Genomic DNA, 20,145 nt, shown 5'->3' with positions numbered 1-20,145 from the left:
GAACTTGACCCAATGATATTTAGTTAGGCATTGCGGCACTGCCATGCTATGCCATGGAGGCCTGATCTTGGTCTAAGAAAGTGCCACCACCACTAACAGCAGCACCACCAGTTCCCAGGTTGCAGTGGCTGACAAATGACTAAGGTCGTATGCGGCCTTTGTCGAGGGGCGGGCTTAGTTTGGACGGGCGGTAAGAAGGTCGACGCTGCCTCTGACTTGTCTTGACTCGACTCGACTCGACTTGACTTGACTTGTGTTGAGCTGACTCCAAGTCTGACTCGGATGCATCACACACAGCTGCAAGCTGTGGCTGGGACGTCATCGCTTGACTTTAGCAGGTGTTCCGCTAGACAAAAGATGCACCAAGCAACAACAAAAACAACATTAAAAACAACAACAACAACAAATTGAAGCTGTTGATGCGCACGAATTCCGTTTTTAGCTGCAGCTTTTCGCGCGCTGTTTCCATTTTGTTGCAATAAAATTTTAATAAGATTTTTTATACTTAGAATATAGAAAACATATATGTATATGTGTGTATGGGCGACAGTCAATAAAGCTACGCTGCATCGTTTAAAATCGTGATGCAGCTCGACCGTTGCCTCAACACTTGCCCACTTGGCGATCGATCGTTGGATCGCTCGATCGAGCTCCATTTTTGTATTGCTTTGCATTCCCAACTCCTCCGATGCATCGCGATGGCTTCATCTCCGGCCATTTGCACTACTGCCATTGATATTGCCACAATGCTTAAACGCTTAAATGCTTAAATGCCTTATTGTTTATAGCAAAATGCAAATGATTTTTATTTTTTTTTATACGCTCAACGTTAAATGTTGTTAATGACAGTCGCAGTTGTGATCGTCTTGAAAGAGATGCACTTTTGGGTGTGGCGTTGTGTCTATTATAATATATTCTCGTAACTATAAATAATAATTGCAAAATCAAAGCCAGCTACGTTTATGCGTGGAAATATTTGTGAATAACACAGATTATGAATTGAACAGATATCGATTTTACATCCTTTTCATATTCGTTAGTGAAATATAAAGAGTTTACATTTTGTCAATCATCTTATGTCGAATATAATAATAATAATGTTAAGAGTACATTGGGATTGTTTGTATCTTTCCATGTGGTTGTTGAAGATAAGGTTTTGATACTTGGGATATCAACACGTACATATATACATGGGTATGAGAAAGTCTTAAGCTTGTAGGGCAACATCCACTAAGACATTTAGATTGTGAACGTGATTAAATTCGATATATATCGGTTTCTAATCGATAGATGATAACTGTGGTATTGTTAGCTTTGACAGTTTTCGAGATGTGCTTTGTTAGACCTGCAGAGATGGTTAAGAGAATTTATAATCTTCTCTATCTCTTTAAATTGAACCTCATCTTAAGGAACGAAAATTATGAAACAGTCAGCTATTTGAACAAGAACAGGAGCTGTCCTTCAAATGTTCTAGTTTTATATTTGTTATAGAATCATAGATAAGATTTGCTTGGCCTGAATCTAAAGAAAAAAACTCTTTGTTGATCACTTGTAAATATCAAAATTATTTAGATAACTTAATTATTTTCTGACTTCCAAGAAACCTTCTGCCGTCTGTTAAAAACATTCCCACAAAACGTTTTAAGAACCTTTTCGACCGCATATACAGGGTATCGATATGAAGCGGTTGCTCCTAACTCATACTAAATGATGATGACAGCCTAATTTCAGACATGCTGGGTAATTAAGCGAGACAAGGCTAAGGGCAGGGGTTCATTGGTTCGTTGGATCGCACTATCGATCGATCTCTGGTTCGGTTTTTCGGTAGCCCTTGCAATCGCTGGTGGCCTAATGACTGTATCAATGTTTGGCAGTATGTGGCAACGAGTAGGAGCTACAATTTATGTGCATGTTTGTTTAGCGGCGGACACGCTGCACACTTTAAGTACCGTGTGAGTGAGCATGAAATTGCCGCAGGACTTGGCTGGACTTGGCAGGATGCCAACTGTGCGCAACATATGTTCTGACTTTGAAATTTCCCAAAAAAAAAAGAAAAGAACACGACTAATTTCGTTAGTCTACGTGTGCTACGAGTACTTCCTCTAATCGCTGGCAGGAAGTTTGAATTGCGTTTTGTTTGCGGGCCCGCTGGAAAATTGTTGACATGTGACAGGACTTAGCCAGCAGCAGCAGGCCGACACGAGCATCTAATGCACATTTAAATAAGCCTTTTGTTGGCTTTTTGTTGCCGTCCATTATATGCGGCTCACAAATCCAGCGACTTTTCTCGACTCAGTCGTCGTCGGGCTAAGTACACGCACAGCGGCTTAGCCACATTGGTCAGATTGGCAGATCGGTCAGGACACTGCTTTTTCTTTTTCCCTGTTTTGGCCAGCTCTATGATCCTCTGGGCAACTCCTAATTACGCGCGTGAGCGCTCTAAATGCGGCAAATAGACATTTGTGAGTGGGGTTAGGGGAAATATTGTTGCTTGTTTAGGTCTAGCGACTGGTAATTTCAATTGTTATTATAATTCCTTTATTTTGCTTTTTATTTAAACTAAGCAGACACACACACACGCACATACACAGACATGAATACACACACGACACACGCACTTCTCGCATCGCTCATCCTGCAATGATCTTTGGCTTAGGCAGGTTTGTTTGCATTTTGTTGTAAATCTTTTTTCATATTTTATATTTCCTTTTTTTTTTTTTTTGGCTTGCATATTCCTTTTTTTTCTGGCAGCGAGGCGATTTTAATGATTCCTTTTCTCGGCCACGCCCACTCGGGCTATAGCTGGCCGAGTGCCCATCATAAATTTAATTTTCAAACGCGCTCGACCCAAGTGTTGACGGCAACATTTGATGGGCAACGGCAACAGCTGTTTGGCTGCCAGCGGTAAGGGTGTGGGTAGAGCAAAGGACTAGGGAGCGGGCGAGGGGCGACTGCATTGTGTGTGGCCGGCTAATTGAGTGACCAAGCGTGAGGGTCAACAGTTAAAACATATGAAACAGCAGCAGTAACAGCAGCAGTAGTTAAAATACATCTTAATTGGCAATGGACAGCAAGAAACTAACAAATTTGCTACCCAGTGCAAATTGATGCGGCATAAGAAATATTGCCTGGAAATAAACATATTAGAAAATTTGGAATTTGCGATTTGGTTGCCTTTGTTGGCGGCGAAATTGATCTAAATTGAATATATAACATTATCTCCGAAATTGTATACATATATTAATTACAATTGTGGGCTTAAAGTGTTTAGGGAAAGATTCAAAATTTTACCATGAGTGAAAAATTGATGAATAAATAAATTAAGAGATAAAAACTGTGCCATGACAAGACCAGAGAATGATTCTGCTATAAGCCGCTCTTTTTCTCTTCTTCTTTCAGATGTATCTATAATTTAAAAAAGGATGCCCCTCTTGCGAAACTTTTGCATTTCTGGGTAAGTGCATATTTTAATATTTATATGCCTGTATTTGCATTTAAATGAAGTAAAATGTATGTTAAGGAAATTCAGACCTGGACACGGACTAACTCCCAGTAATAATGTATTTATCAATATTTATAGTTAAATTGTAAATAACAATGTTTCCATATCTGCTTTAATCTGGGCTATGCATTTGGAAATCATTTTTAAGTAAGACTTTAAGGTGTAGGTCATCAGGTTCGAGAAGTGGTATTGAGGGGGGTTAGTTAGGCAATAGTATTTATATGTGTAGTCCGTAATAGTGCGATCATTATAATAGCATCATCGTTTATTTGCAATCATGCGGCACATTGATTAATAAACTGATTATTCATAAACCACAAGAGGCAGCTTCTTGTTAATGAGCCGTGCGATGAGTTAAGCCTGCGCTTCTATTCGGGCTTCGGGGTGATAAATTTTCGTTTCGTGTGAAGTTTGATAGCTGAGGTCATGCCGTGGATTTATTTCCATAGCTCATATATCATGCGGGCCCAACGAGTTATTAACGGGGCGGTAGCTAACACCTGCGTATTAGCTGAATTTCCGCATTGCTTGCTCTTACCCCAACGTCCAAAAATTAAACTCAATATCACAATCAAAACGAAACGAAACATCCACATCCATATACACAGTCGGAGCCCAGTCACTGCCCCAGACATTGACCCAAAAATATGATGGAAACGAACGCAATGTATGATCCAATCAGTTATAAGCAAGTTATGATATATTTTCTCTTTTTCCCCCGCCAATAATAAATCAAATGTTTTGTATATGATGACTTGGCGTGGGAATTGAAAACAGCGAAATAGTTTTAATATTGAAAGGTGAGCAAACAGCATCCACCAAATCAGGAATAGAAACAAAAACAAAAGGTAATCAATTAAATTTCTTATCATTGTGGTGCATCTCGAGTTTGAAAATTAAATGGGCGCCACACAAAACAGTCTAGAATATGCTGGCAGGTGAGATTGCTGAATGCTACAATACCCTGGAAAATAACAAGAGCAATACAAATGAGATACAAATGCACATGAATTGTTTTTATAATCATATTCGCTTTACACAACTGTATAAGCCCTGTGTGGCTCCTATTGCAGGGTATTGATATTGAAAGTGTTTTTTTTTTAATCACGAATAACTTGTAAGCTTTTGGAATTGATTTGTTTGGTTTTGGCAGGAAATGTTCAAGTTTGAACTTGCGCACACTCGAATTGGAAACAAGCTCTTCCAAGTCTGAATGATTGAAAATGCAATTACAAATCATTGACAGTTTGTTGTACTAATTTCGAGATAGACAGACAGAGAAGAGAGGCAGACCTAGATAGATGGTAAACGAGAGGGCAAGGGGTGGGCTGCTTTGGGCTCATCAATCATGTTTACAAGCAAGCAAACCATCTAGAGAATACGATCCTGCAGACAATGCAACAAAATTATATCATGTGTTAAAAGTTATGACGGATCATCGAAGGTGTAAAGTGTCTGAGGGGTAGCAATGACCGTTTTTTCTTTTTTTTTTTTTTGCACAGCTTGACTTTGAAGCTGTGCCACAATGCTCCGCTCCCCTTCCTGACGTGCATCCACTTTCCAATCATTACTCATCAGAGTTGACGACGCATTGTTGATGGGATTTCCGCTTTTGAAGGTGTAGCAACAAATACAAAAATACAGAATTACAAAAATACGATTGTACAAAAAACGGCCAATCAAAACGAGCCAAACAAAAGGATCGTTCAATATTTTTGATTCCATATTGACAGGCGGGCATACAAATTGCTTGATGATGCGCCCAGACACTCAGTTAGCCAATCGCTCGTTGTTGTTGTTGTTGTTGTTATAAATTAGCTCAAACTTCGTATATACAATGCAACACGGCCATCAATCATTAAAAGCCGAAAAGATGAAAAAAATAAAAGTAAAAACAAATACCAACCGAATGCGCAGTTTAAAAAGACAGTTCGTTTAACAGCCTCTAGCGATAAGTACGAAAAGTACGAACTGAGGTTGGCTGAATCTGGCATCTGGTTTGCTTTAAAATGCCCACTTAGTGTCCAAATATGGCAAAGATGAGCAGTTCAAATGTCAGTGAAGTCTTGTTCCAGCTGCATCTTGAAGCCTTCATCTGCAAAGTGCGCCACCAACATCTTCAGCTTTTTGCTAACCTTAATTGACTTTACGCAAGAATCAAAAAAAATATATATATATGTGTGTATAATGCTGAGAGAAGACTAGAAAATTATCATGCATTGTCTATCGTTTTGCTGTCAAAGCTCAATATCTGTGACTATCAATTGTTTTCACATCTGAGTTATCTTTTTAATTTCGCGCAACGCTCCATGCTCCACGCTACATAATTTCAACTTGCAGTTGGCCTGACCCGGGTCAAAGTTGAGAGTGCCATGTGTGTGCGCCGCGGCGTTGTTGTTGTTGTTTTCCTAGCTATTTGCTGGACTAGACCCGGCTCTCGGTGCTGCTCAGTGCCCACAGTCAACGCTGGCCATGTGTGTAAGTGTATGTCGCGTGTTTCATTAAGGCGACAAACAACAAACCTCAACAGCAGACCCAGACCCGGCCTCAGATTTCCAGCGATGATCATCGGCGTCGTCGTCGGGCATATTGTGACCTCAAAAATTGCGAAAAAATAACGAACGTGCGGTAAAAGCGTCGCCAAAGGAACACTAAAAAAAAAAAAGCTAGAAAACTAAACTGCATTTTAATGCTATTAAAAAAGATTCCTTCCTAGAATATTTCCTATAAATGCAATTCTATCAATATCAAAATATTTTTGAAATATATTTCGTTATTTTTTAATATCCAGGAGTTGTGAACGTTTCAAATAGTTTAATCTATTTTTTTCTTATCCTTTTTGGTGATTTCTTTAAAGATTAAATTGAGTTTAAGAAAATCTTGGTGAAGTTCGAAAAGTATTCTAAATGCTCGAAAGTTGCAAAAAATCTAGCAACAATAAAATATTAATACAATAAAAGGAAATCTTGTTGTAAATCTTGCTCCAACTGGAAAATTTGTGAGAGAAAAGGTAGTCTCCTTATGCCCAGCATGCTCCTTTTCTGCTTTAAGAGTCAAGAACCTCATCAATTTCTCACAGTGCACACTTACTGCCTCGGATGGAGGCAAACCTCAGAGATGGCCTGGCCAAAACGGCTGGGGCAGCCTCCCAGTTTTTGGCTTTGGCCTGTCTGTGAGTGTGTGTGATTGTTGCGCTGGTAGTTACGTTGCGCATTGTAGACGCGATGTGCCACACCTGTTTCATGTTGCAGGCTCTGGCTGAGGTTGAGGCTAAGACTCCACGGACTGTGGACAGACGCAGGAGAACCAGCCGCTGAGCCAGCAGCCTTGTGAGAATCTTTTTTGGTTTGCCGTGTATGTGTGCACAACAATTTTTGGTCTCTAACTGACCTTAGAGCTGTTGATGTTGCAGTTGTTCTTGTTGTTGCTGTTGCTGTGGCTGGTAACGCATTTCTTTTACTGCTAGGCGGTGTTGGTGGCTGATAATGATGGACTGTATTAACCGTTAGCTGGCTGCCTGCCTGAATGCCTGGCTGCCTTGGCTAGCTGTACGACAAGCGCTGGCAATCAGTGGACATTTTGATATTTGGTTTTTTTTTTCGTTTCTGTCTTGGTTTTTGGGAAAGACATTTTATTCGCTGGCCCCCCAACGCTTTCACTCTTTGGAGCTTGCCAAAGCTCGCATCAGTCCCTACCCTACGCTAAAACAATTTGAACTTGTCAAGGCTAATCAGTTTTCCTTTCATTTAGCCAGACGTTTACGACACCGACGTTGATGCATGGCCATGTCAGAGCCACAGTTCAAGCGACGAACACCAACAACAAAACCACCGAACAACAAATACAAACAGCAACAAGCACTCTTTGTCGCAATTATCAAAAAGCGCGCAAATTTTCACACGCGGCCTATCATGGCACATTGCTGAGGCATCTAAGTTGTCCACACATCAGCACTAATTACGGCTCATTATAGTGACCAAAGTGTAGCATGTTGTCAGCTGGAGGACAACAGCAATAGCCCCGCTGACGATCAACGACAACCAGCGACGAGTGGCAACAATTACAAGCCGCAACAAGCGCATTGGGCTCCAACATCTTTGAGCCGAACCTCAGTTGCACTTATAGAACTACTCAAGGGATTATCCCAACTAGATGCTTTAGTATGGCATTGCCTGATGCATCTGAAGAATTAATAGATAGTTTTTAATTGAATGATATAATATCCGGTGGGAAGACAGCACTAAAGTCCTAGAAGAACTTCTTTCGATGTTATTTAATTCATTGATTAAATAATTAAGTCTAATAGGTTCGAAAGTTACCTGAAATATTTGTTTCCATTCAGATGAAGATTTTACTTATCTTCAACTTTGGCTATATTCCTCTTCCATTCCATAATTTTAAAAATAATTTCTTGATTTTAAGCTCTCGCTATTTTTGACATAAGATTGTAATTCGCAAGCGGCTGTTGCGCTAATACAATGAGGTTTACAGCTGTGATTCTCCCCTTGCATTACAAGCTACATGTCTAAGTGATTAGACCCGATTAGACTACTGCAACTAATGCGACTCGTGGCGCAGTCAGAGAGAGATCTGAGGCAGGCATCTAAACACCTGACAGTTGTTGGCGAGTGTTGGCGCTACAATGTGACCAACAGACAGTTGGTCAGATTGTTGGTCGTTGTTGTCATTGTTATTGTTGCAGTTGTTGTTGACGTCTCTGAACGTTTTGTCTGGCTAACCATTTTTGGCAGTGACGACGACGCCAGGTCTGAGATCTAACTACATAAATTGAAAGTAACAGAGAGAACGCGCTAAGGTTGCAACACCAAAAGCAAATTTTGTATTGGCAGAAATTCTGTGGCACATGCATTATCACATAGACAAAAGCCAAAAGTGTCGTCTTAACAATTAAATTCTTCAGTTATAAACTGACAACAACAACATGAAAAACACTTTAACCTGTTGCTGTTTACGAAACTCACACACCAAATGTCAATTGAGTTGAAGAGCCAACGAGCCGGTCTTCAATTAGCTTAAGATACGCCGAACGATCGATAGTTGGTTGATGGTGATATTGTGGCCAGAGCTGAAAGCCATTCAATGGCCAGTGTGCCCAGCTTTTCGTGTAAGTGTATGTATCAATTGAACGAAACTCTCACTTGAGAATTTATAAAGTTGTTGTTATTTCACATGCGATACCCAAAACACTTGGGAAGATCGTTCAAAATTTGAGTGTTGACGAAAATATCGCCAAGAAACCCTTGAAAAAATGTTGAAGGAGGAGCAGAAGAAGACGAGGAGTAGCAAACCTAGACGATCGTAAAGTCATCGCTTGTTGTGCCTCGTTCAAAGTTCGTGTCAACATCATCAATTTTGATCAATATGTATTGCATATCCAAGAGTGTGCTGGCTCTGAAGCTCGTACTCGTCGAGCTGAGTTAAGCTAAGCTGCCCTGCCATTTAAACGGTTACGCTTACAGGTCCACTCGCTCCCAGTTCCACTTGCATTCCCACTTCCACTCCCACTCCCACTCCCATGGAGTGCAGTGTGCCTTTGGGGCCCGATCGTGTTTGGTTCGTCTATGATCGTCATATAGTCGACAAAAATATAGTAAATTACAATTATTAGGCATTTGGCTTGTTTGTTTATTGATCGCCGTATTGAGGTTATACACTAAATGATACATCGATCGTACAATCGATCGAATAGAGCGATCGAATGCCCACTGATCGTTCAATTGATGATTGCTGCTCGGACACCAAGTGAAAACCGCTGTAGAAAACTTGTCCAAGATGTATGAAAATTGCTGCCTAAATGGCTGTCATAAGACACGATCATTTTGTCGAATTTGTCGAATACTTTTTAGCCTGATCACTGATCGCTGATCGCCTGTTCACTTTCTTTGGGAAAGAGTAGACACGGCGCAAAACCTGATAGCATTGGTGACATGTGTACTGCTGCTGCTGCTGCTGCTGCTGCTCAACTGTTGACCTAGCTCATAGCAATTATCATCTTCAGTCATGATCAATGCTGCACAGTGCCCGATTCCAAGAGCCTGTCCAAGTTCAAGTCTAGTTAAGTGACGCCCTAAGGCGAACACGGGTGACGGGGCATAGCGTTGGCTGCGACCCTGTTTAAGTTTATAAAAACTCATTATAATGTCTTATAAATGCACTTGTATCAAGTGGGATTTCTTGATTGCCGTACCGTCCATAGCATCGCTCTACACTGATCCGTTTTGCTCTGATCTTTTTTTGCTGCCTTTGCTCTGTGTCTTTGATATTCGTTGCTGTAGTTGTTGTTGATGTTGTTCTGGTTGTTGTTGTTGTTGTTGTGGTGCAGCAACTGCAACCGCCTGAGTTGAGCTCGGGCTCCCATGCTCCTCAGCGTCATCGTCGGACTTAGACACATAGTTCGCTCAAGATCATAACATGACCTTTTGACTGGCAGTGATTTCTACGCCCACGCGTATAAACCAGACCCAACAGCAACAAAACAACAACAACAACAACAGCAACAACAATGAGTCTGGTTAACTTTTGCTGTGGCTTTTGTGGTTTATGTATGTTTATGGAAAATGGGTTATGAGATATTTCTTCCTTTTATCTTTGGCCATTTCTATTTGACCATGGGAAATAAAGTTTTGTAAGTCAGCGCTCAGGTAGGTAGGTTGTACCTACTCTTAATCGAGTTGCATTCCTTAACCGCAACGAAGGACGTTCCGCATCTGACACCTACGCCTTTTTGTGTTTTTGCCCTGACTTTTGTTCCACTTGATAATGACCTCAGTGCCTGACTTGTTGCTGCCTAAGCGATTTATTTGCATAGCTAACGAATTCATCTAATCAATAAAAACGTTAACTAGCCTGCCCAACACGCACATATATTTACCCACATAAAATATACTCTTAATATATGCAAATGTCTATTTGTGTTTGGGTATATATATTTGGTATACGAACTACCCGAAAACTGTGAAAACAACAGACAGACAACAGGCGTTTCGCACGCGAAACCCTCCTGACTGCATTAACCCACTGCGAGCGGAGTGCAAGGACTTTTGCCCCGTCATGCCTTGGCTTTTACAGTCATTGGGGGACGTTTAATGCTCTATTAAGGGAGTTCTGAATTGCTTGAAATCGGAAATTTGATACTGATTGAAATCAGATTATTTAATATACACAAGGCTGCAAGCATTTATTTTGATTGGGCAACTGGTTGGGCTTAAAGTTTGGTTTGTCGTAAAGAAAACAGCAAATAATTATTAGTAAATTAAATATTACATATGCACAGACAGAAAATGTAAAAGCATATTTGAACGTCGGCAAACCAAACACAATTCTCGTTTCTTGTTTGTTTACACGTGCTAGTTGCCAGGGCAACTCTGGCAGGACATTCCAATGCAAAACAAATCGAATTTTGCTTCAGTGTCGCGAGTTTGATGGAATTTTGTTGAGTTTCTCACATTCAGTACTTGCCCTAGCCTTGCCCCGTTGTGGTGTCCAGCTCAAGTGTGCTGTGTGTGTGCTTGTGTGTGTGAGTGTGTTTGATTGGGTAAGTAGCTGACCTCAGTTGTCAGGTGCAATGAACTAAGTGGATAGACATGATTACGGGGCCGGAAGCTAGACAAACGCATAGGTTGTTGGACCTAAAGAAACAACAATGGGCTAAGGAGCGAGGTGGGTCCAGAAAGCTCGAAATGTTTTTGCAAAACAGTTAGCCTTCTTCTTCTTCCCAGAGGAAATTGCGCGCATGGATGAGATGTATCATCATCATCACCAGCATACTTCATCCACGTCGCACCACAAAATCGAACGTACCTCAATACGCACCTACTACTCGAATCTTGATCTCAGTCAGAGCTCATCGAATCAAACCTCCAGTCATGCCCGCCAAGCGCCCGGACAACCCATGCAGCAGCTGATTGTGCGTCCACCCGTCGCCCCTAACTATCGACAAATGCAACGGCAGCACAGTCAGGATTATATGAATCAGGTGGAGCGTTATATCGACGATCTGGATGTGGATGCCGATGCCGAATTCGAGGATGATGAAATGCTGTACAAGCGCAATCGTCGTGGCAGCTATGCGCCTGGCATGTCCGAGCGGCAATTGCAGCAGCTGCAAGCGCCGACCGGGCGCTACCCGGAGCTGGTGCCCACATCGCTGAAAACGGCTAAGGGACGCATGCAACATCCACAACAGCAGCCGCAACGGCTAAGGAGTCCTAGTTTACCCACCATCAAGCAGCGGGAGTATGTAAGGAGACAACAGGAACAGCAGCACCAGCAGCAAAAGGGGGCCAAACAACTTGGCCAAGTCAATGGCAACGTGAAGGGAACAAACACTGATCCCAGCAACGGCAACATGCCACATCGATTAAACAATCCAAATGGGAGTCAAGCGCCAGCCGGTTGCCAGGAAGAGGACACTTCCGGCTATCTGAGCGATACGCCCAAGAATACACACACGCCCGATATTTGGTATAACGACGCCGCCAGCCAAAATGGGAGCATTAGTGGCATGGGCAGCGCCAGCCAGGTCGAGGGGAGCGTCGTTAGCGCTGCAGTTGGGAACGTGAGGCGTTTGAGGCGATCGATACAGGGTGCACCTATACCCATGCCCATGCCCCTGCCCATGCCTATACCCACGCCCACGCTCACGCCCACAGTCGTCCCACAAGCATCCAAGCCGTATGCCATTAAGGGACGACGGGTGCCAGCGCAGCGACCTAGCTATGAGCCACAAGCAGCCGATGGCTACTTGGCAGACGGGTGAGTAATTCAATCTGAACTTGAATTAAGTCCAAGTAACAGCTAACGGGTTCTCTTCACTCGGGCAGTTGTTGTTATGTTGTTGCCCCTTCTAGTTCCTCGAACATGAGCCTCAGTCGCGATGTATCCACATCGAATACATATCAGGTGCACATCAGCAACACCTCCGAGCAGGGCGATTATTACGTGCACGAACAGCACGAGCGGGATCGGGAACGCGCCCGCTGGGCCAACTACAATGTGCAGCAGCAGCTGGCGGTACCAGAACCGGGTTGGCTGAATCGCGGCGTTCACGATCTCAAGGATAGCGAGGACGATGTGCAATCCGTGCAATCCTCGTCCACCTATTTGCGTGGTCAGAATGCTCCACTCGATGCGCACACGTTGGCCGAACGCATGGACAAGCGGCGCAAGGCGGCCGAGTATCACAATGCGATCAAAAAGCAGCTGCATGAACGGGAGCTCATACGGAAATGGGAGCTGGAACGTCATCGACAGGAAGAACAGTTGGAGGAGGAGCGCATGCGGAGGCAAAAACAATTGGAACAGGAGCGCTTGGAGTTCGAGCGTCGCCAGCTGCAGGAGCGCGAAGAGGCGCAGAAAAAGAAGCAGCAGGCTATGCTGGATGCCATCGCCCAGGCGGAAATGGCGGCCAAAATGGAAAAACAAAAGAAACGCAAGAATCGTATGCCCTCGAAGGAGCACAGGCAAAGCCAGGATCAGCCCGAGAAGCCGGAGTTGTTAAAGGTGCTCTCCGTGGAGGAGGAGGAGGCGGGGTTGGAGCAGCGTGTAGAGACTACAGCTGTTGCAGACAACAGCAGTCATACGCCACGTGAAGCGCCGCCAGCAGCAGCAGCTTCAGCAGCGCCACCAGTTTTGGTCACGGAGGAGACGGTGCTCATCGGCACGCCCATCAATCTACGGCGCACCATCACCAAACCCATCAAGCAGCCAGCTACAGAGGCAACCACTGAACCCGCACCGACAACCAATGGAAAGTCCAAGCCGCAGGCTACATTCGTCAGCGAGGATAAGGAGAACTTGGCGCTGCTCATGCAACCGGCTACATTAATTCCACTGCCTGTAACCAGCGATATATTTGGACTACAAAATGCCATAGGAAACCTGCAGATCGCCACATACTTCATGCAGCAGCCGCAGATGAAGCCACCCGCCAGCATGGAGCAGAGCTACTCCAAAGCAACAATGACACAGCGCACGGATACGTCCATTTGCACGGAGGATGGCTATCAGGCGGAGAAGGAGGAGGAAGATGTGGAGCTGTTGCTTACATCGCGTTCCGGTCGCACGGCGCTGGAAACGGCAAGCGGTTGCTTCTCGCCAGATTCACTGGAGGTGGACATTGCGCACGCGCCAGTCGAGCAGGACAAGCTGGCGCTCATCCCCGTTAAGACGCCCCTATCAGCTGGCGAATCGGCTGGCAGACAACGCACTGAGGGATCGCTGCAGGCCGACGTGGAGACACAGACGGAACTGCCGCTAAACTGTGATCTGTGCCTCTTCCATGACAACTTTTACAAGGTGCTTTTGAAGCGTGAGGTGTCCACCACAACCACAACGCAGACATCGAAGACGCAAACACAACCGGCCAAGGAATCCGCAGCGGAAAAGGATCACGAGACGACGACAACAACCACAACAACGACAACAACCACATTCAAGGCGAAGAGCAAAGAGAAGGACAAGGACAAGACCAGAAGGACTCACGGCAAGGACAAGGACGCCAACAAAATGGATGATCGCCCCAAATGGGGCGTCAACAGGCCCATGGTGCAGTACGTCAAGGCCAGCGACCGAGATCCCTTTTGTCTGCGCAAGAAGAAGAATCACGTAGCCATAGCAAAGCCGCCGCCGCGCTCCCAATCAATGGACTCGCGTCTGGACACCGTTGTCGTAGTGCCCGAGGATCAGTTGAGCCAAGGCGATGGTGAAGCCATGCAGCACGAAGAGGAAGGCTTTCTGCTCAAGGCACGCAATGTTTGCACGGAGATTTTGCCGATCAAAACCGATGAAAAGGGTCGCATTTTCCTGAACTTTCGGGAGGCGAGCGCCATAATGAATGAGGATGAAATTAAGGATAAGTTGAGGCAAAAATACTTTAATTTCGGTCGAATTTTACCCAGACGCAGCTGGGCCTCGGCCACGCAGCACGGTCTCCCTTTCAGTGTGACCGCAGCAACAGCTACAGCACCGCCGGCCACACTTACAGTCGGTGACTTGGCTGACGATTGAAATCAATATTAAAACTATTGAAACTACTATTCCCAACACCAACATATTTGTACCAAGTGCACGAACCCAAAATAATGGAACACAGTAGAATGTTTGGAAAATATTTGAATAGATTGGAAAAGACAATGCAATTTTATATTGCCAGCTTTATGAATGTGAAGCTTTTAAAAAGGATTAATAATAATCCTACGAGTTTCTTTTCCATTTGAAAAGGATATAGCTGGAGCGCATTATAAGCTTCGTCTGCTTCATACAACTGAAGGTGAAAGCTTTCGGCAGCTAAAACTATAACAAAGGAACTTTCGAGCTTTTGTTGATTAGTGTTGCGTTCGTGGCGGCAGCTTAGCAACATCTATTAGCAACATTGTTGCGAAGTTAACGCTGAAAGCTACAAATCACCAAGATGTTGGCTTATTGTTCATGCCAAGTTAGTTCTCTCTCACACACTCATCGATCGGCCAGCAGCCTTGTGCAGGTCCAGGTTCATGCCTTAGTCCCAGTCCCAGTCCCAGTCCACAGTTTCAATACCAATCCCAATGCCAGTCTTGAGCTGTTCGTGTTACACTTTCACAGAACTCAAAATGTCGTATTTCACGCAGTTTTACGAGCGTTCGCGTAAATTTATGCGAAAAATCATAAATAATAAGCCGAGGGCATAGTCTATAGTATTCATATAGGAGTATACCCCAACGCCTGCTCCCTGCTATAACCAAATTGAATGCTGCTGTGGGGCGTTACTCGAGCCAGAGTTGCCAAGTGGGCGCTGCATATTTCTGTTAATTAACGCATTTTGTGCGTTGTGTAACTATGAGATCTTTTTTTTTTCTCCAGATACCCTGTAAATACAATATACTTAAGGGGAGCAAGTTTAGCACAGAAAGAGGTATCCTTGACCCTAAGCGAATATTAATAAATATGTACTTTCGTAGGAAGCATCGTAGTTTTATAAATGCTAGGTTATTATCATAAACATCACAGAGCATATGATATTTTTAAGGAACGCATATATCAAACTAATGCCATGTCATAACGATCCTTGTCAAAACAGAGTATCTTTAAGCTGAGCACAATCGACTGTGTGCCGGACTCTTAACATTCGAGCCGCAGGGCCCTCCAGTTCGGGTGTCTTGTTAACAACTGTCTGTCTATTGGATTGTCGAACTCTCCGTCCGTCCGTCGGCGGGACTGTCTTGAGTCTCTTATAACAATGCACAAGCGCTGAAGAATTAATAGCATGTGCTAATGCAAGCTCTCTAGCTGCCGAAACGGAGTCAAGGTGTGTGCTACCCAACAAGTTCAATGGCTCAGTGCCTCGAACCTATTAAGATTGACCTTAGGTTCGTTTTGGGGTTCTCCTTCTATTCTTCTTGGCCAAACAAAGCGCCCAAGATAATGGGGCCTCACACACAAAAAAAATATATATATAAAAAGTTCTCATTCGTGTTCTAGTTTCGCAGGCACAAATTTTCGCGATTGCATGTTGCAAGTTGTAGAAGTTGCCACTGATTCGCGAGCCAGAGGCCTCGCGCCAATGTATTTGCAACAATGTCCAATGTCATGTGTGTATACGTTTGTGTGTGTGTGTGTGTGTGAGTGTGTGTCAATTGTTTGTTTTGGGCTGCTAGTTAGGTAGCCTTCAACGTATGCCAAAATCAAAACACCTTTGACTGCTTGATTAATGACGCAACATTAGAAATTCATAAGCATTAGGCGTCGGTTCTATCTACCTAGATGGTTTTTTTTTCTCTCTCTCTCTGGTCGGTTAGCTCTTAACCCGTTCGAATGTTGTTGCACTCGAGAGATTGTCTAGTTTTTGGGCTGCTGAACCACAAAAGTGACAGCCAGGCCTAAACAAAGGCATAATTAATGACATTGCGGTGACATAATCAATAGAACCGAATAAACACAAACTCTGAAGTGGTGGGCATTAGGATCTCGAGTCGGCGAAATCGATCAAACTGTAACCCAAGAAGTTGCCTAATTTAAGTCGATTTCATCTCGTTTCTCTTGTTTGGCAAAGCGTTAAGTGCGTTTTTCTTTTCTTTTTTTTTTTGCATGATTCATGATTAATGATCGCAACTGCTCAAGGATGGGTAGACAAAAACCGAATGGTTAGTTCAAGTAGTTGCACATTTTGCAACTGTTTTCGAATTGTTTAGCCAAAGATGATGATGATCCGTTTTGCCTTTAACCATTTGTTTTGACAACTTTCTGCCTACTGACATTTCAGCTGAGATTCTCGTGATCCAGCTTCTGCTCATTTGTCATTTTCTAGACGAGTGCCCACTGCGCTTGGCTACCAGCTGCTGAGCAGCAACCGAAAACTCTTAAAACTCTGCGAACTCTGGCTGGAAAACTGTTTCCTACTTCGTTTCTTTTGTTTTTAATATGCAGACTGCATTTCTAGTTTGATTTTCAGTTAGTTTTCTTTCTCTTTTTTTTTTTTTTCTTTTCATTTTTGATGGGTCTAGCCCACCTAGCGCAGTTCCCGAGCGGAAATCACATACGACACAACATAAAGCATAAAATTTCATGCACTGATCAATGAATGTCCATAAATTTTTTTTTAACTTTGTTTGATTTTTTGTTTTGTTTTGTCTTTAGTCTGTCTTATGGTTAATTTATGAATGCCTCTCGCTTATCATGTGAGTTGAATAATTGAAATTGCATTTTATGAGTTTTCTTCATTTTATAATCTTTATATGGCATTTAATCAATCAATTTGTAACATGCTCAGTTGGCTATTGACCTCCGAAAGCTTTTCAAATAGTAAGAGATACAGACTACCTATTACTGTGCAAATAATAATTTGCTTGGTAAAGGATTCTAAATATACTTCTCCGGTTTCATATAGTCAACATTTGAATTCCATAAGTCTACAGAAGCAAGAAATAATTGAATATTCTACGTCTCTTAAGTCCTTGCCTAATATCTAATATCTAAAACCTTAGACATGTTAATAGAATACTAAGTACAGGCAGCCTGATATAATATATTTATACGATGCAATTCAAATGATTATATAAACATTTAGTCTAAATTCATTCCCGAAATTACAAGCTCTCAAAATTTCAGTCCCTCTAGAAAAAAATTTATGTTTTAATGTAAAGTACATTTGTATGCTGTCTAGACATGTACAGCCGCCACTCTCTATTATGAAGTTCTCAATCTCTTTTTGCTAACAATTTGAAAAGTATTTCAAAATTTCAGCTGAGCAGAGCGTGAATTGCATTTGCAGCACAAACAGCTGCACATTTTGGACATTGGTTCTTTCATGGGCACACTTGATTAATTTCATAAAAGGATTAAAAGTGTCAGCCGTTATTAGATAACTTCCGTATATAATCTAGATATCCTACAGATGAAGTCATCAGCCAGGCGGCAGCCAGTTCGGTCGAGTTCAGGCGTGTCGGATGCTGAGCAGGAAATTGACATTTATCACACATACATATATGTATTTCTGTCTGTTCGGCTTCTCTGTTGCTCTATTCTTCAGTTTAATTTTTTATGATCTTTTTTGCTTTGCTCATTTTTTATTCGCGCACACGTCGCTGCATTGTCTGGACCTTGAAGTCAAACAATATCCTGTTCCCGTTTCAATTGCCCCTCTTTACAAACCCAGGGCCTGGGTGTGCCTTTGAATGCTGCGATTCGAGACAGTCGTCATCATTATCATAATTAATGTGACTTAATCAAGAATAATGTACGGCAAGTTTTTCTAATCAAGTTGTTAGCGCTTAAAAAGAAAAAGCAAAAAAAGAAAAACTTGATGTCAACCCTTTCTGGAAGAGCGAGCGGAAACCGTTGAAAATGCGGTCAACCGCATACTGGCTGTGTGCTCTAAGCGAAGGGTTGAAGGTCAGCATAGGACTAGACAATGGAAATCAAGCCAAACAAACCATTTGCATATCGCAATAAAAAGTGATATGAAATTTTCCTCAAGCGTCCATGTCCTGCCAAAAGATTTATGTAGCATGCCAAAAAGAGGCATTAAAATTGTTTTCAAAATCTACAGCAAAAAAAAAAAAAAACGAAATGTAGTTTATGGCTTTGAGAACTGCGCTCAGGGAGTTCTCAAATATATTGGTAGCATGTGATATCTCAACGCTGCAATCCTGCTGGCTCCTGGCTACGGTTCCTCTGCTTTGGCTTGCCCTCTACTCATTATGCGCACATTGTTGTGGTCGCTGTGACATTCGCACGAATCATGTGTGTGTGCTGTGTGACAGTGTGTGTGTGTGATCCCTATCAGATCTTTTGTACACAATATCTCACTACCAGGAACTAGACATCAGAATTATATTTGTTTTTGTGGGCTACCAGCGACAACTACTGTGTGTTCTCCACTCTGTTTTCTGAATTCAGACTTATCGCACATGTTGACACATTAATGTATCCTTGCGTGGTGCGTGAGGCCGTGGCCCGATCCTAATCAGCGTTACTAACAGGAATCGTGTCGAACCTTACAATGGTTTGCATTAATTTACTATCGCGCGATTAATACGATTGTTATGGTAGCTGCAATGCATGATGCGGGACTCGGGTCCGTTAAGTTGCGCACTTTCCCCTCCCCTTGATCGATGTGTGCGATAAGTTGCCGGAGGTGTGAAAAGACTTTGATTGAGTTCTGATAGGTTCGGTAGCAACTGTACCTACAAGAAATTAGAAGAGTCCCCCCTCCATTAATTGGCGGGCGTTTCGTTTGCCCACAGCTGCCCCAGGCCAAGGCATAAACAGTTCATAACAATTGCTGGAAACCTTAGCTGGCGTCTGGCCAGCAATTTATCATCCGACCAACTAGATTTCGGCCTCCTAACTCTGACTCTATTTGTGTATACATTCTATAGAGACAATGCGCTCTCTGTAAGGACCCATCATATTGTTTTCTTTTGTGTAACAACGGCCTCTCCTACAAAATCGAAACTCGTAAATGTGACTCTCGGACTCACAGACTATCGCCGTCATATAAACATCAAAAAAAGTAGATATATATATATTTTTATTTAGATGAGATTTCGTTTCCCAGCCTAAAACGCTCTTCAGTTTTTATTGGTGTCCTGATTTCCAACTGTGCACGCAGTCGAACCTTGTTATTGATTATAAATACTTATATACTTCTACTTCTTCTTTGCGAGGATTTTGTTGTTGTTGTTGTCGTGTTTTTCCACATTTGCCCCGGGGCGTTAATAAAAAATGAATTAGTGCATCAGGATTTCATATCTTTTTATTTAGTTTTTTTTTTCTGTTTCTGTTTCGGGCACAACTTGGTACAGATATCTGCAATGATTTATTATCAATCGTAAATTGCTGTTGAGTAAAGGCAGGCAACAGCATCAAAAGAGTGTAGATTTTATGGCTCGATAAAAATCAACTGTTCCCAAATGCTTCACCTTTTTTTTGCTTCTTCTGCTTTTTCAAATGACACGTTTTACGGCTCAGCTGTTGGTTTTCTTCAAGTTGTGTAAGTTTTTCTATACACTGCAAGCTTGAACCTTAGGCGAGTTTCCCTGTCCCATTCAAAATTTGCCTTTGTTGATTCCCATCATGTTTCCTTGAAGAGTTAAAGAGAGAGGCGAGTTTGTTAACGTTTACTTCCTCACTTAGCACATGGGCTC

At 42.7% G+C, this 20,145-nt stretch overlaps 2 protein-coding genes across 2 annotated transcripts in view; both read left to right on the top strand.

The window, feature by feature from the left end:
- The window catches only part of LOC6624448 (uncharacterized), a 169,918-nt gene that overhangs the window by 74,350 nt on the left and 75,423 nt on the right, over nucleotides 1-20,145 (top strand). The window contains exon 3 of the mRNA XM_032434522.2: nucleotides 3,400-3,454. The gene's annotated coding sequence lies outside the window, so the exon portion shown is untranslated. The remainder of the gene's footprint in view (nucleotides 1-3,399; nucleotides 3,455-20,145) is intronic.
- Nucleotides 10,798-15,342, top strand: LOC6624687 (uncharacterized). The gene is made up of 3 exons (XM_002048060.4): nucleotides 10,798-11,182; nucleotides 11,242-12,277; nucleotides 12,346-15,342. The coding sequence occupies exons 1-3, from the start codon at nucleotides 11,107-11,109 to the stop codon at nucleotides 14,528-14,530; spliced, it is 3,297 nt and encodes a 1,098-aa protein (XP_002048096.2). The 5' UTR covers nucleotides 10,798-11,106; the 3' UTR covers nucleotides 14,531-15,342.

Source organism: Drosophila virilis, chromosome 3 (assembly GCF_030788295.1).
Source record: "Drosophila virilis strain 15010-1051.87 chromosome 3, Dvir_AGI_RSII-ME, whole genome shotgun sequence".
Taxonomy (NCBI): Eukaryota; Metazoa; Arthropoda; class Insecta; order Diptera; family Drosophilidae; genus Drosophila; species Drosophila virilis.
The sequence above is the reverse complement of the archived record's forward strand: the minus strand, read 5'-3'. Positions and strand labels throughout refer to the sequence as shown.

What these genes read in the sequence shown, in the direction of transcription:
- LOC6624687 (XM_002048060.4), top strand. Translation starts at nt 11,107, where the DNA reads ATGATTACGGGGCCGGAAGCTAGACAAACGCATAGGTTGTTGGACCTA. An exon ending in ACAATGGGCTAAGGAGCGAG is followed by an intron (nt 11,183 to 11,241) that starts GTGGGTCCAGAA and finishes TCTTCTTCCCAG; the next exon opens with AGGAAATTGCGCGCATGGAT. An exon ending in GATGGCTACTTGGCAGACGG is followed by an intron (nt 12,278 to 12,345) that starts GTGAGTAATTCA and finishes TCACTCGGGCAG; the next exon opens with TTGTTGTTATGTTGTTGCCC.